Genomic DNA, 16,199 nt, shown 5'->3' on the forward strand with positions numbered 1-16,199 from the left:
AATATCTTGACAGATAATGGAGTCACAGTTATCATCTCAAATAACTGACAGCAAATCTCACATTTCTGAAATTATTAAACTGTTCCTTTTAGGAGGCTGTAAAGAATCTTTTGCATAGAAATGATCTTTTGAGTGGCTGTTTATAAAAATCAATGTGTGCTTTCTGCACCAGTTTTTAATTAAGGCCTTAGGGATTCATCTAAAGCAGGGGTCCCCAATCCCAGTCCACGAGGGCCGGTGTCCCTGCAGGTTTTAGATCTCACCCTGAGTCAACACACCTGAATCACATGATTAGTTCATTACCAGGCCTCTGGAGAACTTCAAGATATGTTGAGAAGGTAATTTATCCATTTAAATCAGCTGTGATGGATCAAGGACACATCTAAAACCTGCAGGACACCGGCCCTCGTGGACTGGGATTGGGGACCCCTGATCTAAAGCTTTATTGTGAACATTTTGCAAGGGAAAAAAAGAATCTTAGTATTCAAGGAGGGAGCTGAGTCACTAATTTCATCATCTAGGTTATGACACCATGTTCAAGATTGCAACTGTAAAGGTCACAGATGCTTCTGGCGTTTTTCTAAACAAGCTCTAAGGATCACAGTATTGTATGCAACGGTATTGTATGTATCACATAACCAGGATACAACTAATATACCCTGGTTATTTTAATCATTTCTTGGAATATCTTAATGTTTATATGGCATAATAATACAGATGCTTATCATAATGTCTTAGAGCCAAAGGTCAATGTCATCAAATGGGGCACAGTGTTTGTAATTTAAAATCATCTTTAAATGGAAGAATAATAGAATAGCAGCCAGTAATATTAAGAGTTTTAAAGGGTAAATTAAAAAAAATCGTATTAGACTGTAGTTTTAGAGTCAATAACTACAGTCTTGGGAATATTATGGGAGAAATTCTGAGAAAGATTTCCAGGAAATTAGCTGGAAAATAAGGGATACTGGGACAATACAGATTGATGGAAGGCTCCTCATACAAAAATACTGTGCATTCTGTGAATACTGACTCCTGTCCCAATACAATGCACTGCTGAAAAAGGCATTTTGTCCTCCATGTTCTCAGACGAGTGTTTCTACTGAAAATGGAAGAACAAAAAGAAAAACAAAACAAAGGAACATAACAGATGAAACAGCCAAGTCCAAAGAAATTAAGGAAAAACTCAGAAAATGTGGACATAAATTTCCTTGATTCTACTCTCACTTGTAAAAGAACCATCTTTGCATTTTAAAATAATAAAAGCATCACGCAGTGTTTGAAAAGAAGTACTATAATATGGTACTACCTGGGCACAGATTAAATATTTCTGATCAAATAAATATAAATTATGATCAAAATATATACTCTTAAGTTTTGGAAAGAGAATCACACTGATGTTTTGAGTGACTGAGCGATCCTCTCTTATGCTCTTCTTGTAGGAGCTAGGAGTTATGCTAGGAAAATGTGCAGGTAAATATTATCAACATTTACTCCTTCTTCCTGCCCTATGGACAATTACAATAATGCAGATACACGTTGAATAAAGGGCTGGGCTCAGTCACAAACATGTCCACAGTGAGAGGCAGCAACACAGTTTCTAGCATGTTCCAGTTGACTTTAGGCCATGCCTACTTCCTCTTCCTGCCTCGGCCTCTTCTGCCCCTGCCAGAGGAGGGGCCTGCTCCCGCCGAACCCAGAGCGCCATCAGATGGGCTGGCTGGGATGTTGATCTGTCCCTCTTGAATTTCACTGCGAGCCTCTGGTGGAAGATGTTCAATCTGCTGCTGGGTCTCCAGATAAAACATCACGTCTCTCAGCTGTTCCTGCAGTTCTGCTATTGTTCCATCTTTACGATCTTCTATAAAAAGAAGCCAACGAGCAACAACAGTGAACAGGTTAAAGTAGAGCTAAACGTGTTTATTCATTTACTCATATTTATCCAGACAGATAAATAACAGTTTTAACTAACTAGCATTTATTGAGTATTAATGATATTATTTAAAGGCCCAAGCAGTGTCAGCTGCAGGAACCCTGTGTTAATACAGATTTGTTATTACTATTATTCCAACACTGTGCTCTTTACTTTTTTCCTGTTCAACAGTCAGTCTGCTTTACAGGTCTTAGTTGTATTAAGTTGTGATCTTACACATCTAGTCATTTGCTAAATCCTCAAATGACACAAATAACCAAATGAGTTATGTGTCACTGTGGGACAGACAGCCATTTATACATATATAGTTTGCTGTGAAGCTCTGTAAACTTAAACACTGTTGCAAAGTCAGCTGAAGTCCTCTCAAACACTGTTTGAAATGTTTCACCTGACAAACTTATCATTAAATACATCAAAAGCTACTTTAAAGCATTGTGGGGGTGGAACTGCTGAGGCATTTACGCGAGGCTGAACTCGTAAACACAATGTAAAAGAACAAATGCTTTGCTTGAAATGGACTTGAAACATGCTACTGATTCAACCCCCATTGCTGACCTTGTTGTGAACTTCCATAAACATGTAGAATCATAAGCATTAGAAAAGCTATATAAAAAGTATGGAAATCTACAGAGATTATAATCATAAGGTCTGAAGCTGACAATCTAAATAATTTCTTCCCTAAGAGCTGATGTGAAATACAATGTTCAGTGTTCTATTTCCTGTGCTAATCAGCAGTATACAACGAGGAAACAAGGGGCGTAAAGTCACAGATCTTGGAGGGAAATTCTCAGCCACACACAAAATAGAAGAAATGGGGGAGAAAAAAAAAGTGCAACCCTCTAACAACCACGTCACATTCCACACATCACTGGAGGTCTGCCTTTCAGCTGGTATTATTAGCAAACATTATCGCTGGTATATTAGTGTTGGCATATATGTCAGCTAATTAATCACAACAAATGAAATTTACCAAACATGCAAGTATAAAGTATTGCTTGTCTCATCTTTCCATCAGTCTCAGCTTTGTTTTCAGTGCTAAAGCTGAGACTGGCAAAGGTGATTATCATTATACCAATGCTGGCACTGTACCGCAGGCATTCTGAAGACAGACAAGAAATTGTGACACTTGTGAAAGTGTGACTGGGAGAAAGGATACTCCTTCTTAATACCCTGCTTAGCCGATTGCCACCCCAAAACGACTTCTGGTGTTTTCATACAGACAAGCTGGTTGGTATAGTATTGATCCCATTCAGCTGTCCTAAGTCAACTCCACAGTCTTGGATTTTACCAGTCTTGGAAGTGATACTGCTGAGCTGAATATGAAAATTCTTATCATGTGATGAGAATTTAACTAGAAAGCAAACAGATTTTTGGTCTATTATAGATTACCACAACATATATATGATAACATTTTTGCCCGTGTGTAATCTATCTCTCTCTCTCTCCCTCTCACTCACACACACACACACACGGTTGCAGATGCTTCCACTAATACAATGTAACTCTATGGATAACATTGTAATATATGAATTATATTTCATTAGAATGCTGTCACACTTATGTCACTGTGGATAAAGTTTTTCTGTTCCTAACCCAGATTACTGATTTCTGCATATCCACCACCTGCATATCAGCTCCTAATAAATGAAGCTGCACCACAATTACTCTAAACAAAGAAAAGACTGCTATACCTCTGCCAAGAACAGATTACTGTGTTAACACAATCAGTGGCTGCACTGTTGGCAAAAACCTGAAAGAGCAGTTCAGTTAATAAAGTTTACAGAAGATAAGATGGCATTTCTGGGTCAGCTTTGAAGAAGAAAAAAAAAAAATCTCATTGAGCTTTCAAAATAATTTAGAACAAAGCAACAGAAACAGCTTGTCTACACAAATGCTGCTTTAGCTCGATTCATATAACACAAAGAGCTTGCAAAGTAAATTCAACATAACATGGTGAACTCATATGATTAGATCATCATCTGTCAGTACATGTCAGTGAAATATGAGCAGGAGCACTGTGATCATTTCAAGTCGATTCCAGTCAGTTCCAACAGGAAAGAACATGCATGTCTGTGGTTCAGGAGGCAGAGCAGGTTATCAACTATAGCTTTGTGGTTCACCCCCCGGCTCCTCCAGTCTGGATTCCAAAGTATTTCAAAGCGTCCCTGGGCAAGAGGCTGAACCCTGAGCTTACCCCCGATACATCCTTTGGAGTCTGAGTGTCTGTGAGTATGGTTAGGTGAATTGAAAAACCAAACCAAACCAAACCAAACCAAACCCAACCCCCCCCCCCCCACCCCCCCCCCCACCCCCACCCCCCCCCCCCCCACCCCCCCCACCCCCCCCACCACCCCCCCACCACCCCCCCACACACACACACACACACACACACACACACATATATAAATGGGTGTGTGACATTGGGTAAGTAGCAAACTGCTATGCAAGTCCAGTCCATTTACAATATAACATTCTGTTAAAGAGTCAAAACTCTGACATTTTTACTATATGTTTTTTCTACGTTAACACACAGCACATGCCCAGGAGGATATTTGTTTAAATAATCTTGATCCTCACAACTGTGTGCCAGGAAAAATACAGGTATGGTGAAACTGTAAACCTAAAATTTCCATTCAAACCTCTGACCTGATACTTAACTTGCCTCAGGCAAAGCTGTGATGAAAGCCGCCTTGTGTTGAATCCAGAGCAAATGGTGCTCTGATAGCAATACACTATTACAAAGTAGGTGTCAGTAAATGCCTTACACTGCAGATTTTAATCATAAGTAAAGAAGATTTTAATAATCTGAAAATATAGACAAAAGCTGGTTTGAAAGCAGAGAGACTGCTTACAAAATTTTTGAATCTCCTAAGTGTTTGACTCTGTCCATCTGCATTAAAAACACTTCTTTGGTGTATGTGGTTCCTGTCTGCTTGCAGAATGACTGTACTCAGCCGCAGGCTAAGCAATTTGTTAATGATTTGCAAATATTCCTGTGCAAAGAGGAACTAGTTTCTCACTACAGCCCTGAAATAAAAATAACCCATGCTGTTTCATAGTCAAAGGTCCTTTTTTCATTTTGAGTATTTACATATTCTAAGCAACCAGCAGCCAATCATTGGTAACAGTCCTGTTACTCATTCTTCTCTAGCACCATCCCGTTGCTCTAGATTCTTGACTACTTTCATCAGTTTCTGCTTAAAGTAATAGGTGATGCAATAGTGAACTAGCAGGCTTGAAGTCAAAATATCTAAAAGAATCCGTTCTGTACTCTGGCCACCAGTGTTGTACCAATTGCCTTTACCTCATGCATTCGGAGCATATACACACTAAAATTAAAAATATACAAATGAAAACTAACAAGAAGTGTACAAAGAATTCAGGTTGACATTCATTTGTTGCCGGTTCTATTTAATGCCAATTAAAGAAAACCTTGAAAAATTCTAAATTAAACTTTTCTATCAGCATGTGTGCACATGCTGTGCCAAATTGAACATGCTACACTTCCCCGTTGGTATATGTTACTCTGAACATAGGGTATCACAATGGTTTTAAAGATAAAAAATACAAATCACACATTAATCATGGAAATCTTGCACTGTATTGTTCACTCTGAGGCTTCTTTCATTTGTGACTTTGGCAGGCTGACAAAATAATACTTCCAGCACTTGAAGCATTTTTGTTTTTTCCTCTCAGTTGAAGCATCAACATCCTCAGAAGTTCCATTTTTTGCTGTGCTTAGACAATTTGATATCACCACTGTGATAAAAGTGTTTATACCAGCATGCTACAGTTTTCAACCCACTGAGTAATACAGAGACTTTAAGACTCTTTGGATCATTGAGAAACTATATGGAGACATGACTTATTGGTCTCTCTTTACATACCGCTTTCTTTTGCTTTGCGTTCCTCCTCTGCCAGCTGTACCTGCAGCTGTGCCTGATTGGCTCTCAGACAGCGGTTCATCTCCTGCTCCTCCTTCAGCTCTTGGCTCAGCTTCACCACTCGACTGTTCAACTGAGTGCATCTGAAAGTAGAAATGCAGCAGCGCTGCATGTTGTCAGGTTCCATACAAAAACAAGCCCTATGGACCATTTGGTCTAAAGTCTGGGTGTCTGATTAGGTTTAATTAAGCTAAGAAGTTGTAATGTAAACAAAGCTTTTAACAGCAGACACTTTGGCTTGTTATAGTAGGAAAAGCAATGTTACTATCAATTTGAGCCTGCATCATAGAAGTGACACACCCAATACCTGGTTGGCCATGCAGCAACAAAGATCTCCTGCTCCACTGCACATTTTGCAAGCCACAGTGACAACTCTTCAAATAAGGCATTTAATCTTATTTCCTCTGTAGTTCCAGTTATTTAAAAAGGCACAAAAATTCTTTAGTAACCTGTTATGTATCCTGCCATTTCCTGGAAACACCCACTTGAATCTCCTAGAGTTCTGGGAAAAGTAGCTGGGAGTTGTTGGGATCCAAGTGAGTGGTTGTTAAGGCATTTTCAGCTGTGAAACAATGGTGCTGTATAAACAGAGTCAGTTATCATTTGCGAAAGAAATGGGGAATTTTCCCACCTCAAGACTACATATTGAGAGCCTTGGTTGAATTGTTTTATCTGCTGTGGGGATATAACTTTATCTCCTCCACTAAATAATTTTTAGAGTTTTAATTTGCACTATAAACTCAAGTCTATAGTGCAACCACACTGTCCAATTGGTTCATAAGAAAGAGCACAGATACCAACAACTACTGGGACCACTGAGCACACAATATATAAAAGTAACTGAACACCTACTTTTTCTCTATGCTCTGTTTGTCTTTGGTCATTTCTCCTAACCGTCGCTCTAGGTTATCACAGCGCTCCAATGTCTCCTTAAATTTCGCTTTCATGTTGTTTATCTGAAATATGTACAAAAAGACAGAGGTTAGAAAAAGGCAGCTGTGACAAAGGACCTGTGTTTTGCATTTCCACAAGAGGGCAATAGATAAATCAAGATGGACAGGCACTAGTCAAGAGGACTAAGCCGGGACTGGGGTCCTAGACTACTGCACATGTGCTGCTTAGCAAACTAATCCACTCTAAACTGCTAAGAAATGTACATTTTATAAGTGAATAAGCAGCTGTAAGTGATAAGTTATATTAGTGTCTGTGGCAATTGTTCATGCATTATCAGAGACTGTAACATCTAGCCCTTATTACTGAATCGGGTCAGCTAGTGAGTCCTTTGCTCTCAAAAAATCTCCCATGAGTAGACATAAGCCAATACTATTCAAGATGTTGCCAGCAAGCTAACATGGTTTAACACAATCTAACTTACAAGTGTTTACCTTTGTGTTTGCTATAAATTGTTCATTTGTGATTATTAGTTCAGATGTTCTATGAAGCACTTTGAGTGCTCCAGGAGAGTAGAAAAGAGCTAAATAAGAATCAGTCCATTTACCATACATGTGTATCAGTAAATTGAGTGGAATCTAGAGCACGACTTCTATGCCTCAGTTTGGTTCTTCTAAACTTTACAGCCTGATATAAGTCAATATTCATTAAGGGATTGCAAAACTTGTGTTGCATTTGTCCATAAGTACCTCTTCAGCTGTCTCCTTCTCCAGATGAACAATCTTATTCTCCCAGTAAATCCTTTGAGACTCGAGCTGACTTGTCAGCAGGTATGAGTACTGCAGACAGAGAGAACTCATTTAGAACATTTTGATGTCGATTGCCGTTACAAAACAACAACAGCAGATGCTCACCTCTAGCTGGAGTGCATCAATTTTCTCTGCGTGGCAGGTGTCCCCCTCACACTCATACTGCACCATCTTCCCATCAGTCTTACTGGCCACAAGCCGGTGTACATAGTTATCTACAATACCAGAAATAGCCTTAGTCAAGTATTATATTTTCCAAAACACATTTCAAAAGACATCAAATAAAATCATTACAGACTATTGTGTCATTTTTACACTTTGCCTTCTTGTTTTTGGCTTCACTGTCTCTCTAGTTACTACAGGGCAGAACTGGTCTGGCTCCGACTCATTTAGGTATTCTTCTGCCCCCTATGGGTAGAAAACTGATTATAGCAGCAAATTATTCTGGTAATTTACAGTCACCCTCCTTAAAGAGGAACTATTCTGCTCATTTTCAGCTTCATACTTTTTGTTTTTGGACTCTACCAACAACTTTGCCTGGTTTGCAGTTTAAAATAATCTTTGTATAACTTTGTATAAGGTATTTTATCTCTATTCCCTTTAAACCACCTTTCTGGTGATAGGTTTGCCCTTGTAAACAGGTTTTGAAGATATAGCACATGAGGTTAGGCTTCTGTGACCGAGATGGCCATATTAGAGCTATCCTTTCTCTATAACATAGAGAGAAAGAACATACATTTAGCAACTGAAAAGCAGTCAGAAAGCTGAGCCCAATATTGAACTCCAGTACAGTATATGAGCATCAACTGCTGTAACAGAATAGGTACAACAGAAAATAAGAAAAAGCAGAACATGCATAGTTTTAACAGCAGCATGTACAAAATCCAGTACCTCCTGCGTAGTCCCAGACTCTGTGATTGGTGAGCTGCATAGCGTAGGTATGCTGTGTTTCTTCAAAGTGCTTGTAGGCATGGCGGCTAACGTAGCGACCACATCCAATATGGCCGCAGATCAAGCATATCCACAGATTCTATGAAGAAAGATTCAACAAGGGACAAAAAAAATAAAAAGGTTAAAAGCAAAAAGCAAGAAGATCAAGTGATTATCTTCTATTATACCACTGTGGGACTCACAGTCACAGAGAGTGATACAGCTTACCTCCTGCACTCCACATTCAAAGCATTTGTTCTCTTCAACTGGTTCTGGTGTTTGACAGTACCTACATACAGGACACCTGAAAACAACACGCATTCGGCTTTGTCACAAACATGCAGTTGTCTTTTGTAAATCAGGAGAATGCATGTAAAGAGCAGGACAAAAACAACACATGGCACAAAACGACAAAGCCTGGAGAAATATCCAGTGGAGTGAATATCAGGTGAATGCATTTAAACTACATCACAGAAACTACTTGATGCATGCTCAATCATCCAGGTAAGTAAATCTCCAAAAGTTGATTCTGTTCATCTGGACGTAGCGTTTTGTGGGAGAAACATTTCGTCACTCATCCAAGTCACTTCTTCAGTCTCAGGTTTCCCCAATCTTATAAACAGTACATTTGCATAATGGCTGAAACTAGCCCAGTAAAGGAACAATGGGCTGGGAGGTCAGTTCCTTAATCTTAATTATGCAAATTCTCATGACAATTGATCAACAACCACTGACCAAAACCCACTGATCAAAGCCCACTGATCAATGGCCATGAGTACCATTCACAGAGAGTTGGGGAATGGCTGCAATCACAGCATTGTAAGATGGTGACAGATGTACCCTTAGGCCCCTTTCCTTGATTCAGAGATGGTCTTTCCCTTTTCACATAAATGGCCTCCTTGACTCCGCGGTCAAACCAGCATTCCTCCCTGTCCAGGATGTGTACATCCTCATCCTTGAAAGAGTGTCCACTGGCCTGTAGGTGTAAATAGACTGCAGAGTCCTGGCCTGATGAGGTAGCTCTTCTGTGTTGTGCCATTCGCTTCGCCAGAGGTTGTTTGGTTTCCCCGATGTATAAATCCTGGCAATCCTCCTGGCACTTAACAGCATACATTATGTTACTCTGTTTGTGTCGGGGGACCCGATCCTTGGGGTGGACCAATTTTTGGCGCAGCGTGTTTTGGGGTTTAAAAGCCACAGAGACCCGGTGTTTAGAAAAAATGCGTCTCAATTGCTCCGATACTCCTGACACGTACGGGATAACTACAGGTTTTCGCTTAGGCAGCGGTTGTCCTTCTCTCCTGGATCGGCTGGTGCTTTCTTTTGGCGCCTTCCAAGCTTTGACAAAAGTCGAGCTGGGATAATGACATTTACTCAGGGCCTTCTTGATGTGCTCTTCTTCTGCTTCCCTGGCCGCTGTGGAGGGTGTGCGCTCTGTGTTGTAGCGTCCTGATGACACCCAATTTATGCTCCAGTGGATGATGAGAGTCAAACCTTAAATACTGATCCGTATGCATAGGTTTGCGTTACACATCAGCTTTTAGATGTCCCCCATTACTGATGGAAATCTCACAGTCTAAGAAGGCTTCACTGGGCTGGTTTCAGTCATTATGCAAATGTACTGTTTATAAGATTGGGGAAACCTGCAGTCAGCTAAGACTGAAGAAGTCACTTGGATGAGTAACGAAACGTTTCTCCCACAAAACGCTACATCCAGATGAACAGAATCAACTTTTGGAGATCACAGAAACTATCACACATGATTGACTTAAAGCTGGCAGATAGAACAGATCTTTTCACATACTTTGTTAAAGTAGGTCAGAAATAGGTTTTATGTCTAATATCAAGTGTTTTAAATTGAGTAAGCATAAATTAGTCCAACTACCAAGTTGAAACTGATGTAGTAAATACAGGGGAACTTGTATGTGCATTCAACTCACGAGGCATCTTCCCAGCGCTGAAGACACTGGCTATGAAAGCTGTGGTTGCACAGAGTGGTCAGGATGCCATTAACAGACTCGTCCATTCTCTCCAGGCACACAGTGCACTTGGGCAACTCAGTCAGCTCCATCACTGGAAGACTGGCTCCCTGAGGAGAGGGAGCAGGAAGGAAGGAACGGAAGAAAGGAGGTTGATGATAAGAGACAAGAAATCACGTTAAAGAAATTCTGGGTTTTAATACTGAAACAACAGAGAAGGACTAATTTAAACGGACTTATATTCGTTCTGGCTGCACACTATGTAAAGGGTGTAAACAGCAAACACCAATAGGTGAGATGATATAACATTATTTTTGTGCCTCTATTCTGAGCGCACGTAAAAAAAAATTGCAAGCGCAAATGTTGCATTTTGAGGAGAAAATGATTTTGAGGGAAGAAAAGTTTAATTTCAGTGAACAAAATTCATTGCTGCATGCAAGAAATGTATTTCAGTGTTTGCTATTATCCATATACACACACACACACACAATAACAGCCCCTCTCGCTGAGTTGTTGGTATTTGCTGTTGCTCAGATCTCTGCTCTGTGTGCTGACAGACTGTGGACCTGCTCTCAGTGTGTCGTTCCCCCTCTCAACATCCCTGCTCCCTGCACCCTCAACTCAACTCGCTAAATCCATTTTCGGTTAGTATGTTTAATTATTTAATTTTAAAATATATAATTTTTAAGTCCATTGCTGGTTTTAATCTAGTTTAAACTAAACCACTCCACTGGATTTAGCTACATTCTGGACCGTGTTTCCAGAATGCAGTAGCTAGTGCACAGAGCAGATATGTTGAGAGCAGAAGCGACACACTGAGAGCAGGTCCACAGATGTCTGTCAGCACACAGAGCAGAGATCTGAGCAAGAGCAATTCCAACAACTGAGCGAGAGGGCCTGTTATTGTGTGCGTGTATATGGATAATAGCAAACACTGAAATACTTTTCTTCACTCAAAATAATTTTCTCCTCAAAATGCAACATTTGCGCTTGCATTTTTTTTTTTTTTTTTTTTTTTTACATGCGCTCAGAGTAGAGGCACAAAAATAACACCATAAGATGACAAAAGCACCTTTATTAAAGCAGAATGAGTAATATAAAATGCCAAAAAAGGGTTATATTTAAAAGCAGTTCTTAGAAACTGTTGCAGTTTAGAGGAAAAAAAAAATCATAATAAGTTATGGTCAATGTTATATTAAAACATTTTTGGCACACTGCCTGCTGTAAGCCAGCTGTTTCACTCCAGACACCACTGACAAAAAAAGTAAGTAATTGTAAAGCAATTCTATCTCCCAAAACACAGGATTTAATTAAAAAACACAAAACAAAACAAAAATATCACAGTTTTTGTTAATGGACTCAAGTCACAAAAAAAGAGTGACTTGTTTCCACAAATCACCAAACTTTGGTTTTTGTTCCCACCTGCTGCAGACTGAATGTTGAGTAAAAGGTAAAAAAATGGATACACTCACTTCTTCAGACTTGATGACCTCTGCTCGCTCCACATAGACCAGCTGGCACACTGCTTCCTCTATAGAGTTGAACTGGCGGCCATTGCATGCTGTGTAAAAACTGTCTGCGTCTGCCTACAAATAAGAGAGCAGGAAACGTATTGTATTTGGAACAGTTATATACAGTTAATTGTATTAAAGCAGCAGTTAATACTCTTCTAAGCATGAAGCTCTCAGAACTCTGAATTGATCAAAATCCCAAGGTCTATTGCCAAAAAACTGTGAGAATAAAATAAAACTGTAAAAATCAATATTACTATAGTTGACAAAACTAAACTAAAACATTTTGCAATATGGCAGCATTTTTTATGTTACAGAGAGGCTGAAAACCCTGAACTGCCTAAACCTCACATCAAGTACCAACAATTATCACTATTCATTGAATTTTTTGATGCAGGCTTACAAAAACATACGCCAACATCCTTCAAACTTCACTTGCAGAGGGAAAAGTGAAGGAGATGATACCTGTTTGCAGAATTTAATGAGAACCATGTATTGGTTAGGGGTAGAGTCCCGTATGATCTTCATGTGCTCCATGACATCATTAAAAGGAGCCACGAGCTTCATAAGGTCATGGCTGGTCATGGTCGCAGGGACGGTGATGATGCACACCATAGCGCTGCGCCTGACATCTTCAGTCAGTGATGTCATTTTGCTGCAATAAAGAGCAGGGAAAAAACAAGCAAACAAGAATTGTTACTAAAACGCCAATGTTAGCTTGAAATGGTGGAAGTGAAATGGCGAAATTGTATCATTACATGCAGTGTGAGGTGGACTCTGTGGAGTTCGATAAAGAAAGCATCAGACTTTTATCAGCTACATTTTAGCTGACAATGATCTGGTAAAAAGTGCCCAAATAATGATCCCTTATGTTCACCTCATCACATCTATCATAAACACACCAGATGAGACTCACTTGGTCTTGTAGAGGTGCATGATACCGTGAATGATCTCCACTGAGGGGTTCCCGCTGAAGAAAGAGATCTGGTCCGGCAGCTGCTTGGAGGGTGAGTCCAGAGCTGTGCCTGTCACAAACCTCCTGTCCTCTGCACCCTCCTGACTGTCTACACCAGTCTTTGCATCCTGAACTTCACTGTTTCGCTCCTCACGTCCACCTGTGTCTGAAAGAGAAATTCAGCAATTTAAATTATATATATTTTGAATGTGGATGAACAGACAAAACCAAACTTGAATTGGCTTACTTTCATTCCTGCTTACAAGAATTAAAAAAAACAAAATAAAACATTGGTCTATGAATATGTAAAATAACTCCCCAAAAGACTAATGTAATTAAATATATCCTAATTAAATCCATTTATCAGAACTGATTACATTTGATTCTCTAATTTGTGTCTCCTCATCTGTCCTCCACACGCCTGCCTGTGAGAGGAAAATCGATCTCAATGCACCATGCTAAAGGATGTCTTCATTCTTAGAACGCATCTACAGGACAGAGGAGAGAGGAGGCTTGCCAGACGATCATTTGGAGAAGTGTTTTTAACCTCCATGCATGAAAGAGCTGGTTCACAGCTAGAATAGACACGCAGGCCTATTCTACGCCTAAATATACCTAAATATTCTCATCTGAAATCTCTGAACAAAAGTAGACTGTGGAAAAAAAATACTTTGAAAATAATTTTGCTGAGCCAAATGTTCTAATTATTTAAAATGGCTTTAAAATTTGTCACTTCCTCAGCTCACATCTCTCAGAAGGAATGAAGTAAGATGTGAGTAGAGGCGAAAAGAGAAACTGAGGCTCTACAAACTAAGAAATGAGAAGACAAGAAAGAGGATGAATATGTATAAATGGCAAATTTTATTTATGGAGGCCAAAGGCGACTTAAATTACTTTGAACATGGCATGGTTGTTAGTGCCAGAAGGACTGGTATGAGTATTTTAGAAACTGATAATCCACTGGGATTTTCCAGCACATCCATCTCCACAGGCTACAATTCAGACAAAAGCCAAACAATTAGGGGATGTGAAAAATGTTGTCTGCTCTGATGAGTCTAGTTTTCTTCTGCAACATTTGGCTGGTAAGGTGAGAATTTCAAGCAAAAAAACATGAAAGTATGGATCCTGGCTTGCATCAATGGTTCAGATGGGTGGCAGAATAATACTGTGGGAGACAGTTTCTTGGGACATTTAGAACAGCGGTCCCCAACCCCCGGGCCTCGGACCGGTACCGGTCCGTGAGTTGTTTGGTACCAGGCCGCAAGAGATGAGGCTCCGGTGTGAAATGTATGGTTTTCAGGGTTTTTATCATTAACTCGGTTTCCCTGGGTCTTTTCCCGTGTTGTAGTTGTGTGTCTTATTTTGAAAGAAACATTTATGCGTTACCATAGTGACCAGAGAACATTAAGGACCAGAGAGGAGGATGTTACTCTCAATGTCGTTGGCGCATTTCAGGAAGACGCTGCTAATAAAGTTACACAATTACATAGTGAATTTGCGTTTATTATTATATTTATAAAATACCACAGTTTTTGTCTTGGTCGTATCATTTTATTTTGTTGTATTTATCCGCGACACCTTAAAGGACAGCACACAACCGGTTCATGGCGCAAAAAAGGTTGGGGACTGCTGCAATACAATATGTTTGGGATGTTGTGGAACGGGAGATATGTGTCACAAATGCGTAGCTGACAAATCTACAAAGCATCATATAGACCAAAAACTTTTTCATTTCCAGCACCTTGTTAGCCCTGTGCAATGAAGAATTAAGGCATTTCTGGATGCAAAAGGGGCCTGACATAGTAGGGGTAACCTAACAAAATGGCCAGAAAGTAATGTGTTTTTTATACACAGTCACCTGATGACCAAATATGGAAAAGAGTGTGTCAGTATTTTACACGTTCATTTTCTTCCCTGTTATTTCCCACTTGCCTGGCTTTTTAGAAAGATTATTTACTAACCATGCAAACGTTGAGATTAATAGTTATTAAGATGCTGAATTAGGTTCAGTGTGATGAAAACTTTGATCCGAAGACAACCTTCCCCAAAGGACAGTGAAGTATTGCTCTTACAGTTGACTTTATGCTTTTCATATTTTATAGGTACACTTAAACATCAGGAAAATTCTTACTTGGGTTGGGCTCAAAGGTCTCTATCACCATGTCCCCCATGGCTCTGCTGCCGATGTGCTGGTGCAGCACAGCTGATCTTTCCAGGTCGGTTTTTCCACTCAGACTGTGTTTGGCTAAACCCAGAGCTTTCTCCTGTAGCTCCTCCTCTGACATGCCTTCAACTGCACACCAGAGGAACAGAGTCAGGCCATAGTTCTAATGAAGCAACTCGTTAGTTTGAAATTACCTTGTGAAAACAGTAAAACAACTAGCAGTGGACAAATGGGTCTTCACGCCCACTGTTGGTTAGCTGTTTAACTTTCAGCAGATGTTTGAAAATTAAGAGAATAAAACTCACCAGCGCAGTACTGGAAACCTTGTGGAAAAGGTGACTGGTCGGCTAACTCCAGACGAATAACGACCAGTGACACACTCATGTGTTATAACTGGGGCTGCCACTTAACACAGAACAAAACAAGCCGCTGACAACTGAGCTAAAACAGCTAGCACGTAGAGCTAGATGGATGACTGGCAAGATATTCAGTTCGTGTCTAATTACAGCAAGCAGACAAATACAGCAGAAGCAAAGAGCTTTCAGTTTAGCTTTAAAGCTTTCATGTTATGCACACTGTTTTTTCTTTCTTTTCCGCGCATAAAAATACAAATCAGATTTGTTTTGAAATCTAATACAAGCTAGCTGTGTCGAACCACTTCCCCTTCTTCTTCTTCGTCTTCTTCAGTTTTTTCATCTTTAATTTTAGTAAGGCAGAGTAGACGCTACAGCGGTGCATTACTGCCCTCTGCTGTTTTATTTATTCTTGTTCCTTTTTATATACGGATGGTGTGACAGAAAAAGATACTAAGGACAGATGGAGGTAGATATTTTGCTGAGGCGACCCCTAAAGAGAGCAGCCAAAAGAAGAAAAAGATGATGATGACGACTTTAACAGGAAAAGGTGTTTTTCCTTGTATTGCAAGGCAAAATCTCCCACATTATTTCTCCCTTTGTCATAGCACATTGACATTTTTATGACTGACTTACTCATGACAGAAGTGCATTCTAATTATAGAACAGTCTCGTTTATTTCCTTACAAGAAACCTTCTTTGACAAGTAAACACATATGCTGGTCTTCAGATA

At 39.8% G+C, this 16,199-nt stretch overlaps 1 protein-coding gene across 3 annotated transcripts; it reads right to left on the reverse strand.

Annotated features, from left to right (window-relative positions):
• Nucleotides 1-484: 484 nt before the first annotated feature.
• Nucleotides 485-15,812, reverse strand: brap (BRCA1 associated protein). 3 transcript variants are annotated; one of them, XM_025909154.1, is made up of 13 exons: nt 15,419-15,812; nt 15,081-15,242; nt 12,911-13,115; nt 12,460-12,649; nt 11,956-12,069; nt 10,445-10,593; nt 8,733-8,808; nt 8,466-8,604; nt 7,680-7,789; nt 7,515-7,604; nt 6,727-6,830; nt 5,818-5,957; nt 485-1,855 (listed from the first exon to the last, which is right to left on the reverse strand). In XM_025909154.1, exons 1-13 carry the CDS (start codon nt 15,495-15,497, stop codon nt 1,629-1,631), a joined length of 1,785 nt encoding a protein of 594 aa, XP_025764939.1. In that variant the 5' UTR covers nt 15,498-15,812; the 3' UTR covers nt 485-1,628. The 3 variants fall into 3 exon arrangements, 2 of the variants coding, with proteins under 2 accessions (XP_025764939.1, XP_013131672.1); XM_013276218.3 differs by having other exon boundaries at nt 485-1,858; XR_003220984.1 differs by lacking the exon at nt 485-1,855 and adding an exon at nt 6,324-6,452.
• Between the last annotated feature and the right edge of the window lie 387 nt (nt 15,813-16,199).

The sequence above is a fragment of the Oreochromis niloticus genome, linkage group LG7 (assembly GCF_001858045.2).
Source record: "Oreochromis niloticus isolate F11D_XX linkage group LG7, O_niloticus_UMD_NMBU, whole genome shotgun sequence".
NCBI lineage: Eukaryota > Metazoa > Chordata > Actinopteri > Cichliformes > Cichlidae > Oreochromis > Oreochromis niloticus.

Coding starts and splice junctions, on each gene's coding strand:
- brap (XM_013276218.3), bottom strand. CDS start 15,497: ATGAGTGTGTCACTGGTCGTTATTCGTCTGGAGTTAGCCGACCAGTCA. Junction 7,790..8,465: donor AGTCTGGGACTACGCAGGAG/GTACTGGATTTT, acceptor CTGGTATTGTAG/ATAACTATGTACACCGGCTT. Junction 5,958..6,726: donor AAACAGAGCATAGAGAAAAA/GTAGGTGTTCAG, acceptor TTCTACTTTCAG/ATGCACTCAGTTGAACAGTC.